The sequence below is a fragment of the Myiozetetes cayanensis genome, unplaced genomic scaffold, assembly GCF_022539395.1.
Source record: "Myiozetetes cayanensis isolate MyiCay16 unplaced genomic scaffold, myiCay2020 scf2-11, whole genome shotgun sequence".
In the NCBI taxonomy this organism is placed as follows: Eukaryota; Metazoa; Chordata; class Aves; order Passeriformes; family Tyrannidae; genus Myiozetetes; species Myiozetetes cayanensis.
In genome coordinates this window covers 68046035-68062930 of record NW_026087411.1, presented here as the reverse complement: position 1 = coordinate 68062930, position 16896 = coordinate 68046035, and the positions used below count along the sequence as shown (strand labels likewise).

General features: G+C 39.6%; 1 protein-coding gene across 2 annotated transcripts in view; it reads right to left on the bottom strand.

The window, feature by feature from the left end:
* Positions 1–16896, bottom strand: part of LAMA4 (laminin subunit alpha 4) — a 100991-nt gene that overhangs the window by 68227 nt on the left and 15868 nt on the right. For both annotated transcript variants that reach the window (XM_050315857.1, XM_050315858.1), the window contains exon 2: positions 10815–10916. In XM_050315857.1, coding sequence (XP_050171814.1) covers positions 10815–10916 — 102 coding nt within the window. The remainder of the gene's footprint in view (positions 1–10814; positions 10917–16896) is intronic.

Below are 16896 nucleotides of genomic sequence, written 5' to 3'. Positions count from 1 at the left end.
AAAGAGAGAGAATGGTGAAAGTTAAATGGAGGTGCTGCATAATTCAGAAAGAAATCATTTAGTTGAAGACCTGGACAAGCAGAAGAGTGACTGATGCCAGACCTCAACCCTTGAAGGTATTGACAGATGTAGCCAAACCAGCTTGCACTGCTGCAAATAAAAATGCTATAAATGATTACACTGACCATCAGCAAGTGTTGACAAGGTGTGGTACAGGATAAAACAGACATATGTGCCTGGCAGGTGCTGGAGCAGAAGCAGAACTACCCGTTGTCAGAGATGTAGGAGGTACTCTCAGATGTAGCTGGCAGCCCTGTTTTGAACTGCTGTAGCCAGCAGGGCAAAATCCCTTTTACTGATATCAAAACAAAATAAAAAAATATCTGCTGGTGAATACTGGCAACAGACTTCAGCTCAGATACAGGTTTCAGCAAGGCTGCTTCTAGGATTTGGTGACTGGAAAAGAGCATCCAGAGAATCTGCATGGAGCATCCAGAGAATCTGCATGCAAATGCTGCCTGCATCAGTAGCTCTGATATTTTTCTCCTGAAATGAAGTATTACAGCATGAAGGGTTGTGTTACCACTACACTTGGTTTTCAATCTTAAAGAGGTCTACTTAAGGAGGGAAGAAGCAGGAGCCTTCTGTAAGTGGCCTTTCTATGAAATACTGATCAACTGGGCAAAATGTCACTCACTTGATAAGCAAGTTTCCATGGTTTAATGTTTTTAAGGAAACATGCTTCCCCATGCAGAATAAAATCGTTCACTAGCTGAAACTGTTGGTACTCCATGGAAGTAAATCAAGTTGTGGTAATTCATACTGAATATATGTTTCAAAATATTTTATTTTGCTAGGTACAACACTGTACCTCTCAGATAATACTTGTAATAACAAAAGAAGTCAAGGTTTGTTGTAAACGGTTCTAAACAGAACTGGTAAGCCATGCAAGCTGAAGAAAGCAATATGATATTTTTTTGTTTATAAATGGACACTTGGATGTCACAGATTATGTGGATTTTGCCCCAGGTACATGGCAAGGTGGTGGGTCAGTGGTGTATAGTTCATGACCAGTGTTCCTGCACAGCAGGACTTTTACAGATTACTGCCCCCCTTTCCACTTCAGCAAATATCCAGAAGTTATCACCAAAAACCCACAACCCCCAAATTCTAGTTGTCTCACCAAATTATGTTAAAAGAGTAGGAAAGGTGCCTAAAGACTGTTCCATTCTTGAAATAGTGCAATGAGTTTTGCAACGTCCCTAAATCAAAACTCTCCAGTTACATCACTATGTATGGATAGGAGGCTTGAGGCAGCAAGGAAACAGCTCCATGTAGAAATATGTGGAGATCTATCAGTGCATATTTGCTGTGGGCTTGGGTTGGCTTCCTTAATTCTTTCCTCTTCTGAGCTAAAACAGGCATAATGGAAACTGCAGACTGATAGATATGATTTCCATCCCTGGTAAAATGACAGTGCCTTAATAAAGAAGAAGATTTCTGAGTACATGAATAAGAATCATCTGTTCCAGGAACTCCTGCCTCACTAATCTGCTGTATAATGGTGCAAAAAAGCAAGGGTATGAAGTGGAACCAGATGGTGTAACCTATCTGGGATTTCAATAAAAGCCAACTAAGTTGTCAGGGTACTCGAAAAAAGGTTCTTTTGCAAACTGAAAGCTGATAAAGGGCAGGAAATTAAAAGCAGGATATAACAGTTATTTTTCAGAGTGGGAAGAGTCACTTTTCAGATCACCTAAGCCTTGGTGCTAATACGAGTTTTGTTCTGTATTCAGCAGTGTGTTACAGAGGCCAAAAATGTAGGGTTGCTCAGCTGGGAGAGAAAGGCAGGAGGGTTTGTTTGTATAATTAGAAAGCTGGTAAATAAGATGAATGCAGTACAATAGTTCACCCAAATTCTGCAATGTAAGAACTGAGGGGCACTGAATTGAAAAGGTACTTATCCACATGGAAGATAAACTTGTGTGATAGTACTTGCAGAGACAAAAAGGGATTTCCTGGAGAAATTAACGGGCAACAGATTCATGAATGGATATTGAAAGGACTGAGGAGGTATGTACCCTGTAACATACTCTAATATAGAAATTGTAGATGCTGGTAGAGCACAAAACACAGACTTCAGAAACAGGCCAATCTAGATACCCTCCTAGCCTGGACCTCCTATTGCCACTGCTGGAGACCATGTATGAGCTGCAGAGATCTTCAGCTGGGCCCTGCACAGAACCTCTTGTGCTAGGTTCCCCCAGTTTATTCTTCAGCAGTCATTTAATCCCATCACAGTAGTTGCTGTGCTGTCAGCATCTCGTGCAATAACAGAGAAGCTGGATGTGGGATTTCAGGAGCACTCAAAGTGGGAGGGAGCTCCCTAGCCTTGGGCAAGGGGCACTTTGGTGTCTCTGTGGCTGAAACTTCTTTAACTGCACCAGGCTGGAGATGGATGAGTTCAGCTATCCAATTTTTCACCTGAGGCAGTCCCTACAGATTTGAAACACACTTTCTACTCCAAACATCATATGTTCTTTGAAGACAAGAGTACGAAAACAGCTCTTTTACCCAAAGATCCTATTAGCTGAGTGATTGAAGAGCTTTTGTAGTTTTTCTCTGTTTAGTGATTATGACTGTATCTTATTTAACAAGTCAAAACTCTTGTGAGTATTTAAAACCGTATTTTTACAGTGATAGAAAAGGTGTTCTTATATTTTGTGTTTCATTATTTTGCATCTCCAGTGAGATGGTGAGTGCATTAAACCTGGGAGACATCTCTGAAGGGAGGGAGAATACCCTTCCTGAAGCTCATGGGTGATTCTCAGTGTTGAGTACACTGGCTTTGTATTTTGAGAAACGTGTCTTGCTTCTAAGTGGGTCACTTTTGACAGAGAAATAATGAGGAAAAAAATAGAATTCCATTTATGGTGATTTCTGTGAAACTGGATATCAAGTAAGTGCTTTGATGTAAGAGTTGTAAGGGTTACTCTTGGTTCTGGTATTCATACATGTTTTAGAATGAAAGGCATCATTTATGGTTGATATTATATGTCAGACTATGTATGGGATTGCTCACAGCATCCCCCTTCTCCGTGATTAGTTCAAATGTGCATGCAGAATTGTAGAGATATGTTTACTCATATTGGTGTCTACTTTTTTAAATAAAGAAACTCAGTATATGGTTTTTCTTTTAGTTTCGTTTGAAAAATAAGCAAAACCCTCTAAAAAATATGCAGTAACATGTACCTTAGGACGTCAGACACTGAAGCTTAGCAGAAAAGTTCTGCCTGTTTTTGTACATGACAAAGTGAGAAACAGCAAAGGTCATGAATACAGATACGACCATATAGTTAGAAATATCACAGCTAGGCTTTATAATATTCTGCTTTTTGTAAAGTGTTTCAAATTACAGTCAGTAAATCAGTTAAAAATCTAAGCTAAATTCTTTTCATAAGCCCATGTTAATACTTTTCCCTTCCCCAAGAACACTTCAGCTTCAGCAGAAATAATCCAATATAATAGCAGCCTGGCTTGTAAAAGCTTCTGTAGTCTACAGCATATAGTAACTCATCCATCAGCACACCAGCAGCAGCTTGTCAGATGACAGAGTGGCTGGAGTGTATTTGCTTGTGTAAGAAAACACCTTAACTTTTCCTACTACTGTGCTCTCACTGATCACCAGCAATCAGTGTGAGCATTTCTACCTGGCTCCTACTGAAACTCTCTATACAGACATGAAAAGAACACAAAATGGTGCTATAGGGCGGGGGTGGGGTGGGGTGGAGGGAGGTATAACTTGGAAATGATTGTCAGCACTGAGCTCCTGAACTCATTTGCTTGGAAAGTATGGATGGAACAGCTGTTTTGAGACCATAGAGCACTTCATGTGATGCAGTTCTTCTCAGTAGATCCATTTGTGCACAAATAATAATGAGAAGTTTGTTGATTCTCTTCAGGCAATGGTACCAGGACAAGTTTCCCAGCACAAGACAAACATGCTCCTGTAAATGAATATAACTGAAAATGAGAGTTGGGAATCTGCCCCACCTTAATTTAGGAACATGAACTTACAAGAGAAGATCTCATTCTAATGGTCTTCAAACACATCATCTTAATTAAATGTGCCATTTAGGGAGCTTTAGAGAAATTATTTCATCTGAGGGCTAACATTTAGTGCAATTTAGGCTGTTTAAACCTCCATAGGAAACAGGAGACTGGTTTTCTGTGTACCCTCTGAAGTTAAAGACAGACAGGACCTACCACAGAATAGTGCAGGGGCAATCAAAAGTTACTACTCAGCCCTGCATTAAGTGAAGTTAGTGCAGAAAAAACCCCACCAAAACCCACTCAAAATCTCTGTGTCTTAAATATTATCTGTGAAATCCAGAAGCATCTCCAAACCTTGGCTATTTTAATACTTTGCAGATGAAACATTGTTACAATGTATCAGGAACTGTCAGTTTGGGTTTTTTTCTTCCCTTATTTCTTTTTCTGAGAGATGTCTTATAACAATTGTTAATGTAGAAGGTTGCACAAGGATAAATAGATAATATAGGTAAAGAGATGCTAGGGGTTTACATTGCTGTGCAGTGTGTTTGTATTTATTGCTGGGCCAGTGGAGGTTGGCCTAAGGTAGATTTAGACTTTCTGTCATATATACCCCAATATCTGAGGTTACAGAACTCCACAGCATTGCCAGTGCCAGTACACCAGAACTTGCTGCTGTCCCAAAATAATAAGAATAAATAGAGTATAGTATAATGACTTGAAATCCAAGAAAGGCACATGCTTTGTCTTTTTCATCCATGAGGTTTATGATTTCAAGCCTTATCTCTCCAGCCACTGTGCATGAGATGCAGTGCTAGTTTTCAGAATTTTGTATGTATGAAGGAGATGAGGCACTAAAAGTAAACATAAGGTGTTGTGAAATTTTTGCTGAAGTAAAGACAATTGCCTACCTAAAAAAAATTAAAATAGAAAAACCCCTCACTTCCTGATACAGTTTGAGACAACATACCCCCTCTGTGTCAAAGTTTTGATTTGTAGAACTTGTCCTTCATCAGAGAAGTGGGAGCTTGTATTGGGTTTCTGTGGCCAGGTTTTTGTAGTGGGAGTGCTACCCTGGTGGCTTCTGTGAGAAGCTGCCAGAAGCTTCCTGCATGTCTGGCAGAACCAATGGCAGCCAGCTCAAGGGTGGACCCGCTGCTGGCCAAGGCCAAACCAATCAGGAATGATAGTAATGCCCCGGTGATAACATATTTAAGAAGGAAAAAAAATGTTTTGGGGCAAATGAAAATTGCAGCTGGAGAAGGGTGGAGTGAGATCATGTGAACAGCTCTGCAGGCACCAAGGTCAGTGGAGAAGAAGGTGCTCCCGACCCTGGAGCTGATGTTTCCCTGCAGCCTGTGGTGCAGACCATGGTGGAGCATCAGTGTCCCTGCAGCCCATGGAGGACCACGGGTGTGCAGAGACCCACCTGCAGCACATGGAGGAGACCCAGGAGAGGGGGGACCCCACGGTGGAGTGGGGGAAGGACTCCTCTCTCTGAATAGGGGCAGAAACAACCTCTGATGAACTGACTTTAACCCCCATTTCCATCTCCCTGAGCCACTGTGGGGAAGGAGGTAGAACTTGAGAAGGAAAGAGGGATGGAAGAAGGTGTTTTTAAGATTTATTTTACTTCTCATTCTCCTGCTCTGATTCTGTTAGTAATAAATTTAATTAATATCCCCACTTTGAGTCCGTTTTGCCTGTGATGGTATTTGGTGAGTGATCTCTCCCTGGTGTTCAGCCAGGATCAACCGACTACAGAGCTGATGCCTTGTCAAACCCACCTGGCCTGCTACTTTCTCAATCCATCACCTGTGTTAGGAAACTGCAGCAAATGTGGCCAAGCAGGCATGAGAGCAGCAGCAGCCCTTCCTCCTCTTACACAGGCTGTGCGGGGAGCAGAAACAAAGTGGTTGCATGTTGGGGGTCGCTGCAGCAAGTTTTCAATAGTAAACCAGTTAGGACAACAAATACTAAATTTAAACATAGCTAAGAGGGAGGAAAATATCTATACCTGAGAAAATGAGTTGACTAACACTAATGCTTTTGACAAACTACTGCATTCATAAAACACTCTGGAGAAGAGAAAGGCTTCATTTTAGCACAGGACTGTTGTAGTTAGCTTTTCAAACATATATCACCAAGGTCACTACAGGTATCTGAAGTTCATCTTTATAGAAAGAAACATTGAGCTATAAGCAACAAGGCTCTTTGTGAAGCCAGAAGTACCTAATAAGCTTGAGAATTTTACTACCTTCCTAACTGCTTTTTGTTCATTCTTGATGGATGGTTGTGGATCCATTGGCAATTCTCCCGACCAGCCTTGGCAATCATGTGGAACATATTATCCTCTTGGGTAGAACTGCCAAATCTGTTCCAACTGTTCTACTCAGCTGTAGACCCAAACACTTAAACACAAATCACTCACGTGACAATACGCTCTATCGTAAAAAAATTCCATAAAAGGCTGGAAAAGATACCAGTGGATTTATCCTCTCCCCTGTTATGATAATTTGCTCTTTCTTCTTCCATATTTATTCATATTTATTTATTTATGAGTATTTGAAAGTCTTCTAATAAATACTAATCCAAGGTATGGGATTGAGATGATAACAAACCACTTTGGAGATTTTTAGGTAGACACCAACAAATTTACCCTTTACCTTCTGCTATAGTACTCTCTCTGTCTCACTTATTCTGTTCTATGTGTTTGAATGTGTCTGTGAAGATCTAACCTCCATTAACAGCTGAAGCCACACAAAGGACACTGATAACTCAGCCCAACAAAAGTTTGCCTGGATATACAGCTTGGTGATTTTTAAATCTTTTCAACCTTTCAATCCATTTTATTGTGTTTGTCTGGAATCACTGCCATAGTATGCTGTAGTCACCTCAAGCAACTTCTTTCCCTGGATTGTGAAATCAAAAATTTTGGTATGGTAGATCCCTGCCAACTATATTACTTGCACATGATATGACAGTTCATTACTTTAGACAAGCTATTTCACCTCCATATGTCACTCATTTCAGAGCTGACCATCATTGCTCTGATGTCCAGTCATTTGAAGTCTGCTCCCATGTCTGAATTTTCAAATGTTGAACCCTCTGGGGAGCTGCTCTAAAGAAATAGCTCTGCTGCAGATTATTGGTGGGGAAAACATTCCCTTAATATCCTCCTAGTTTATTAGCAGCAAAACACAGTGGGCCTTATGCAGGAGAAATGCACATCTCTCGGTCTGCAAACCATTTTATCCACTTAATATCATATATACGTATGTTTCTAAAATCAAAAGCTAAAGTCCTAAGTGACTTTGTTTTCTTCTCTTAGCCAGGATTGAGAAAATTATGTTAAAAGTCTAAAGTCTAAAATCAGCACAATGAATTGATGTTTTTTCCCTTACTAGATTTACCTGTATCAACAGATAATGCCTTTGAAATGAAGCATTATTTGACATCTCGATTTGATTATATCATAAATGGAGCTTATACTGTGTTGGATGTTCTTCCTCTAACACTTGGGTGATTTTCCACCCAAATACAATGGACTGAGTTTCTCTTCAGTTTTAATCACAGGACGATGTGACTGATTTCAACACAGGTTTTATGTGGACATTTATGCAAGAAAGGCTCTGGCTGCAGTAATTTCTTTTGTCTGGTTACCTAATGAGTTTGTTGATTCATTGAATGTGTCATTCAATAAGCTTTTAATGACTTGTGGATTTCATTTACACTCTATGAATAAGCTGTGAGAAGTTTTGAAACACAATCTCAAGTCATATATGCTGACAGAAATTAAAGATGTGAGTACTCTACCTCAAGGCAATGCTAATAAGAGTTTAATTTTATTTGATTTGAAATTTAGGGCACAGGTCAATGAAAATTTCATTAATTTGTATGCTGTGGGAACTACACTTGCCAAATTGATTTGGGGGATTTGCATTATATGATGGTCTCAGAGCTACATATGGAGTCTGACCCTTATATTTCATCCCTTTTGAAGCAGAGTACTTTTTCCTTTTCATACTGTCTTGTCCATTTCACAAATTTATTCAGTTCTTATGGCTCAGTTATTACTTAAACTATAAAAAATTAATTCTCTACCCACTGAACATGTTATTACTACTTTCATGTTATTATTACTTCCAGCATTGTTAGCAGAGTTAACTTTAAAAAATGATGAGTTTTTTAATGCTTAAATAATTCTATTAAAAAAAATTCCATTAAACATGCAGAGATAGAAACTTTTAACTTTGGAGAACATCAGTTCTTCTGGAGATCTTCTGCTAAAGACATTCCGTATCTATGGCTCATGGTTAGGGTAAGATGTGGTGACAGTGAAGGGTCCATAAGTGATAAAATTTTAGAACAGTGCTGCATCTCAGAAGCAGGGAGATAGCAGGTTCATACTGATGATAGAAGTGGAGTATGACAAAAAGAATAATATGGGATAAATATAGATTTATTTTTTTTCAACACTTCATTAAAAACTAACTCAGTACAGAAAATCTTACGTCTTACTGTCATGTGTGGTGGTTACCATTGCAAGAATTACTGGATTAGTTTGCCTAAAAATTTGAGAGAGGAGAAAATGGTGAGCTCTCCATACCATGTGGTCCTATCTCTTTGCAGGAACTCCCAGCTATTGCAGGTACCTACTTCTTTCTGCCCCAGTCCCAGTTCCAGCAGATCCATACATGTATAGATCCAGATTAGACAGATCCATACATGTGCTTCTCCAGAACAATCCTCTGAGAGGGCTGCTTTGTCCACTGATTCTAATACAGATCACATTACCAAACACCAAGTCACCTTTTCCTGATTTAAATTCATTCATTCATCTGACGTGCTTCTTGCTGTAATTCAATTTACACCTTTCCTTCTCTCAGTTTTTCTTCTCCCAGACTTTTCAGTCACATTTTGTGGTTTACCAATTTCATTAGTCTTCTGGACTTGCCTAGATATTTCCATATCCTTGGGAAAGTCCTGTTACTGCAGTCCCCATGGCCATCTCTTGTTCTGTTTTATGCTATCAAACTTTTAAAACTTCTTTTCATTCTGCTCTGCCCCTCTTTCTTTCACTCTTATTTCACTTAATCTTTTCACTTTTCCCTTTTATTCAGAAGTAAAAGACCTGAGCTTAAGGGGTTCTTAAATCATTCAGATAATCTATCAAAGGGCTTACTCTTGAACTCAAGTAGTCAACTCGGTGTTTGGATTTTAGTTTTATTCCTTACTACTGGGCTGATTTCAAGAGTTTAGTATCCTGGAGAAACACCTGTCAGGAATGGACAAATACTTTGAGATTATTTCCTGCTAATAGAGTAACTTTGCTGCCTTTTTTTTTTTTTTTTTTTTGGTTTGGTTTGTTCCTGAACCCTTGACAATAGCCTTATTTCATAGAAGATAGGAAACAAGTCTTCTATTGTGTTTGTAAACTGAAGATATTACACTTCCCTACCTCATATATTCTACTCCAGAAGCTCTCTGGTGACCAGAGTCACCAGAAGCAGACATTTGACAAGCTGTCTCTCTTGATCCCAAGTCTCTCATCGTAAGTTTCCCCTTGGCATCATTACCACTTGGCACTAAGGGGACAATCATCCCATGAACAAAAGCCTTGTGCAAGTGAAAGAGAATAGCTGTGAATGCCTGGCAGTGTAAAACCACTTTTGAAAACGTAGCATTAAAACAGTAAACTGGTATGTGTTCTGCAGAAACCAGCCAATTCTAAGCACATTACAGTGGCCAAGCCATAGTAATTGTTCCTAGGCTGAACAGCTGCACTGTCTTCTTCCCACAGAAATAAACACGGTAGGAAATATGCCATGGAGCATGACTTTATGTATTTGTATAACTGAAAACTTGATAGTGGCTGCAATAATGCAAAGTATGTGAATATTATGAGGCCATTTTATGAAGAGATAAACTGAGGGCAAAGGTTTATGATTTGTCAAAAGTAACACATGGCAGAGCAAGGAGTTCTTGGCTCTACTCCTACTTTACAAGTCTGCAAAGAGTATACTAGTGCCTAGCTCTTGCTATGTGGTTTAGATACATTACAGTATTAACTTCCATAATTTTTATTAGTGTATTAGTGCTCTGATTGCCCACTAGTAATTGGGATTAGTTTTACTGGACTGATTTTTGCTCTGGAGCTACAAATGTTCAACTACTATTACTAACACACAGCTTTCTGTATGAGCTGATTCTGAGTGAGACTGAACATATGGGAAATTGTAACAGTACATTGGAGTTCAACACGGTCTTCCCTTGGTGTATTATTTCAACCTTCTCATGTTGTTCCTTCACAGCAGGAGGCTGCCATGCAGCAGAATTGCTATGGATAACACATGTGTATACACTCACAGAGGTTGGCCACCATTGTAAATCGTTTATATTATATACAGCTACTGTATTCATAAAGGGGAGAATGAAATGTGTTTGAATTTACATATATTTTTTCTCCAGAGGTATACAAAACTCTTTCCATATTTCTGATGGACTAAAAATTTTCTCCAGCATACTATGTCTCACAAATACAGCATGCAGGAAGTGTTTTGAATGTGCAGAGATAATTTATGTAGGTGAGAATGTAATTTGGCCACAATAATCTTACTAATGTATTGACCTTGGCCCTAGTTATGATCAACCTTCAGCAAAAAGTCCTGTGGTAAAGACATTGCTTTTGCTGTGTATTGAAACTGAGCACTGGTGTTAATTGAAGAGCCAAACAATCAGAGAAGACAGGAATTCCTCACCACACAGATTCCAGATCCATCAAGGCATCTGTTTGCATTACCGTTACAGTTGCAAGGAGAGCATTTTCCTGAGCTGGTACGATAAAATCCTTCTTGGCATTCCTGAAATGAAACAAAAAAGTATTTCCTAAGGTTTGGTGGGAGGAGCAGAAAGCGAGAACTACAACCATCAGGTCTCCCCAGAGCACACTGCACAACCCAGTCATAGCAGACCACACACACACTGCTGAACTCAAGTCTGTTCTTTTACTCTCTGTCCTAGTGCTTGGTTTTTTGCCTTAGAATATTCAAGCTGTCAGAATTCCTGCCTGTGTCCTGTCCCTGACCAGCAGTGGGTGTGGAGCTGGCAGATTCCTGCTACATTTTGTACTAGAGGATGAGTTAATCAGAAATGATAATCCTTCTTAGCAAAGAAGGTGTATTTATAGGAAAGGAATAGCTTTTACTTGAAAAATGAAAAGCTTTAGAAAATTTCCTTTCCACCAAAGCTTTGATGAGCTTTGGATGAATAACCTACAGGAGACAGAAACATACCTAGAAAGATCAAGGCCCTTCTGAATAAATGTGTGGCTGAGCCCATTTTATATAATTTAGTATTTTTGATAACATACTGAAGCTTACCAAAATTAAGCAGAAGATTGTAAGTATCTACATCACCTTCTTTTGAATACTACTTAGAACAACAGTATAAGGAATCAGAAACACAAAGCTATTAAGATGTCCCTCAAAGACTGAAAAATAAAGAGAAAATTAAAGAGGATAGCTTTCATTTGATGTGTTATGTGTAAATTCTTATTCTCCACTGAGGAACTTCCTCATTATGCAAAGCTGGTGAGACATGCACACATTGACCTCAGGAGCAACATCTCTTAGTCAGCACTTGCTCTCCCTGTCCAGTCTCCCTGTGTCACATGTATTATGTTGCTTCCATGCAAACTCATGAATTTTTGGATCCTAAATATCTTACTCTTAACTAACTCTTGTAATATTGTTGCAGAGATGATGTGAAGGCACCAGCATGTTATTCAGCTCTCCAAAAATTATTTATCACACCCTGTTTCTGCAGTCATTTGCAAACAGCACCCCTGAGGTAGCTGTCAGAGCCTGAGGTATGCCAGGCTCTCCTGGTATATTTTTGTGGCTGTCTCTACAGCACTTTTTGTAGTCTGTGGATCTTGAGGACCTACCCTTGCAAAAAGTGGGAAAAGTGGAAAGTTCAAGTGATGCAGAAGAGCATGAGTCTTCTTGCATTTTTATGAGCTAGAAGCCTTCTTACTATATGGTACTGATCAAATTAGGGTTAGGTTTCCTTTGTATCTCTCTGAAATTGCCCTGAAATCAAGGATGAGGTTTTTTTCTCTACTGCAGAAACCTTTGCTTCTCATGTCCACCATAAGCTACAGCATGAACAGCAGGTCTACAGTATCAAATGCAGCACCACGCAGTGATACCTCCACTAGCTGCAAAAATTGGGCTGTGAGTATTAGTGCTAAATATCTCTGCTGGTGGCTGGGGCTACCTAATCCTGGTACAGTGCTGTGGCCCTGTCACGTCTGGAACCCACACTTGCATGTCTTCATGGTGGTAGTTGTAGCTGTGGAGCACTGGGTAGCAAAAGACAGGCATCTAGAGTCTCGTCTCCATGTTAACTTCCATTTTCACGTGTGGGTAGGCACTTCTATCCAGCCAGATAAGCTACTAGTTTAGAAAACAATGTATCTTGTGAGATGACTAACAACAAGCTTTAAAAAATGAGGTTTAAAAAAGAATCATTAATCTTATCCCAGAGAGCTCTGAGAAGCTCAGATGAACATAAAAGGAAATCACAATTGCCTTTCCCCTTCCTATACAGAGTATTTTATCTGGTTTGCTTTGGAAACAGTTTATTTGATAATAGTTCCTGGGAAGAAAAGTCTTCATACCGCAGCCACTTTGGGACAGCAGAAATACTGTCTATTTGTACTGCTTGTTTCTTTCAGTTGTTTAGTCTTAACACAGAGCGGTAGGACTGGCTCCTGCCAGACTGAGGGTTGCAGCAGAATGATTACACCACACACTGTGGAAGGGAGACAGTTTCTAAATCGAAAACAGATTCTTGTCCCAGTGTCTGCCTTTGCAATATTTCTTTCCACCCATACAGATCTAAAGCTTGTTATATTCTCTGATGCCACTCAGCTGGAGGGTGGTCCTATCTGGTCTTTTTGTGTCTGCCCAAAAAGCTTTCTTGGGTTTGCAGGTCTAAGCAGAATAATTTTTTACTTGTGATAGTGAATATGGACAATGAAAATGTAGGGATGTGTGTAAAGGTGTCTATGAAAATCCTTTAGTCAGCCACAAAGATAATCTTATTTTTACTTCAGCTAAGGGTGTGCCTGCATTTCAGCCATGAGTGCGTTTTCATCTAGTCCACTCATAGAGCAGTAACAAGTTAGGTGCAGTTCAGTGCAACGTTGCTGGTTCCAGCAGTATGGGTAAGTGTTGCGCAGTCTTTGGTGAGGTCCACTGGGAACCAGTTTGCCTCCTATTCTGAAAAGATACACTTCTCAGTTCCTCAGGCCATCTGCCTCAATTCTGTGTGCCTCTGCTATTGTCATCATCAGAGCCCCTCTTGAAAATGGGATGAAGGGTCCTAAGTCACCTGAGTATTTTTTTTGCAACCTTTTTTCCCCACGTTATTCAATTCATCATAAAAACCTAGAAGATGCTGATGCTCACTATTTTAATACAGTACTTTAAACCATGTGTTGCATCAACGTAAGCCAGAAATGAGGTATTGACAATCAATGCTATGAGAGAAGAGGGAATGAGAGGAAAATGGGATCCAGATTGTTTTCTTTGGGCTCAGAAGTTTTCTCAGGCATTCTGAAGTATTCTGATATATTTGTGTTGCTCCTTGCCCTCCTAGTGATAATGGAGTGATTGGTTGGTTGTTCCAGGGTGTGAGCCAACATCATATTTATAAAAAGAAGTGTCAGAGTGTTGAACTTATTTAGGGATTCAAATTGCTGAATGTTCTGGGAGCACAAAATAAGTGCACACAAAGCACAAACAGGTCTGGAACAAAATAAAAATACGCTCCCTGAAAAATCATTATGTAGGTAATTGAGTGAGGAACATTTCCGTCCACTGTCTTTCTGAACGATGAAGACAATTAGTAGGCCAAAATGTTGGGTCTGCATTAGCAATTATGTCTTCACAATTATTAGATTTTTTTTTACCCAAGGGACAAAGTTTGTTCCAGTTCAAGCTGAAAAGTCCAAATGAATGTTGGTCTTGCTGATCTCCTGAAAATTTTACACCCATGGGGCACTTATTCCCCCACCTTCTCACTTTGCATCTGGATTTAATTATTACATTTCCAAAAAACAAGAACCAGCTGCATGCTGAAAGTGCTGTGGAGTCTGTAGTCATATTCTGTTTCTTCAGACCCCTCTACTGGTCTGGGTGCAAGATGGGACTGAAGATGGAAGACAATCCATGTATGCATGGTATGAATTTACTCTCATATTATATTCAAGCAGTTCCATTGCTTTCATTGCAGCTGCTCCTGATCCAAACCTGCATAACTGAGGGCAGATTTAGGCCCACCGTGCCAGCTAGAAATAGTGGTGTAGCTGTGCTGGTGTAGATATGTTTGCTGTGACCCTGCCTCCTCTGGTTTTCTTTTCCCGAAAGAAGAGTGCTGTGCTGGTAACATGCACTGAGTGTCCCCTGTGACTACATCTGCACTGTCCAGCTGAAAGGAATGGTGTGGTTTCAGGCCTCCATTTGCTCACTGACAGATTGTAATTTTCCTGACAATGACCAGGCACAGCTCAGAGCAAGTCATCTGTTAGGACGTGTTCCCATAGACAGTCTATATGGAACTGCTCTTCTCTGGGCAAACTTGGAGAGCACTTCAACACACGGACATGGGCTGTGTTATGCTATTTGAATAGGAGGTCCCCACACTGCTTTATTCAGTAATTCAGATGTAGCCATTGACTCGCATTTAATGGTAAGAAAACATTGCATATTTCTTTAGTTATTGATGGAACTTGTGACTTTCCTGTGAATATATAAACACACAAAGGGTCTCTGTCTTTCAGAATAAAAGGCTCCCTTGGAACCACACCAGTGTTTGGTATTTCCAGAGTTTTCTTTTGAGTGCTAGGGTACATGAAAGGATGTGTATTCAGGGCTAAATGGTCTACATTAAGACATTTCAGCCTTTGTTGTATTCATTATACTCATGCCTACCAGTCTTGGACCAGGAATCCCATTACAATCTGGTCCAAAGAAAACCCAGGAGAAAAAGATGGTGCTTGCCTCCAGGACTATTGTAAAAGAGGAGGCAGCTGTTGCACTTGGGGAACTGAATCTGAGGAACAGCACTCAAAGTAGTAGTGATGGCACATCAGCTGCCAAGTCACTGCTAAGCATAATGTCAGTTGAGCCTTGGCTGTAGCTCGCCAGCAGTGTTATGGTCTTTGCTTCTAGAGACAGATTCCAAAGATATGCTTCCCTCCAGGTCTGAGAACGTTCCTCAGCAGGCTATGTGGATGTTCAGGTGTGAGGGCAAAGATCAAACATTATGGTATTAGTAAATTCTCACTTCAAAGGTCTGCCCAGGATAGTGAAAGTGAATGCAATCTGGACACAGATGAAAGCAATAAACTCATGGGCTTGTGATGAAATGAAAATTGACTTAATTAACACACTATCGCAGATCTACATGCTGAATTTTGTGTAGAAGGGTGATTTTTGATGACAATAGGCAAAAATGCATTCTTTTTTAGTTTCTAACAGCTCCCATGCATTACTTCTCTATATGCCAAGAGTTAAATATATGACTATAGCATAACTTACAGTATACTACTCACGTCATAGTAACTGTCCTGATCATGTTCTTTTAGCCTTCAGTGGAAGAGGATAAAGTTAATTCTCATTACCTGTCATCTGGTGATGGCCAAGTACATACACAGATAGCTATTTCTGGTTAAGCTGACACATCACAGCTCATTTGCCTGCTTTATGTTGCTGGTGTTGTAAGTTCATTGGACATATAGTTTAATTTTGAAAATATAGTTATGCATTCAAATTTTCATTTTTCTTCTGTCTGACCTGTTCTCTAGAGGTGGTAAAAATACTGCCAGAAGACATATCCCTAAGGGAGTTGTAATCTGAGAAGTGAGAAATTTGGCATGACCAGCTATCTCTCAGTGAAAAAATTTATGGAGAACTGTGACACATACTGTGAATTATTTGCATAATAATATTTGCCACTTGACATAGATTGATCAACAGTTTTGGGACTGTGGGACCCTCAGAAATCCCCACTGTCTCTTGTGAAATGAAATAAAAGAAAAGAAGAAGAAAAGAAAACAAACTCTACTTCAACATTACCAAGCTTTGCCTCAGAACCTATGAAAAAGAAAATAGAAAAATGTTGCTTCTCTGATGTAACAGGCATCTTATCAGCCTTAGATACCTGTAAAAGTAGGATACGTGCATAAATTAATTCCAGGTTTCTAATGTGCTGATGAAAACAATCATAAAAATTGAATTGAGAAATGTTTCTTCTCGACAACTTCATGCCAATATGTAATGTTTGTCTGGAAGGAATGGTTTAGACAAACAGAAGTTTAGGACACAATGTAATATCAAATCCCTGAAACTTTATTATATCTTTTGCCATACAGGGGTGAGTGAACACCCTAAATATCCTTCATTCATTTTAAAAACCTTGTGTCTAAAACAGACAACAGTTTGCTGGAAGTGCATGGCATTGCAATGGAAACATCAGCCTTCTACTCCCTGAGGACATTTCTAAACCCAATCCAAACATGCTTGTTTATGTTTATTTTTCTTTATAAGCAATATTTGAAATTGGCAGCCACAATTCTGAGGCCTTTTTGAAGATTGTTTGCTTAGGCCAAATTGAGATAAATATCCTCCTGCCCTTCCTAAAAATAAAGATGTTTTCATGCTTGAATATCTCCCAGTACTTTAATTTATGTCATTATTTATTAGATATAAGAACATCAGAGAAACAAGCCTGAAAAAGCAGTCCTCTACTGTACATTTGATGTTATTTCAGTTT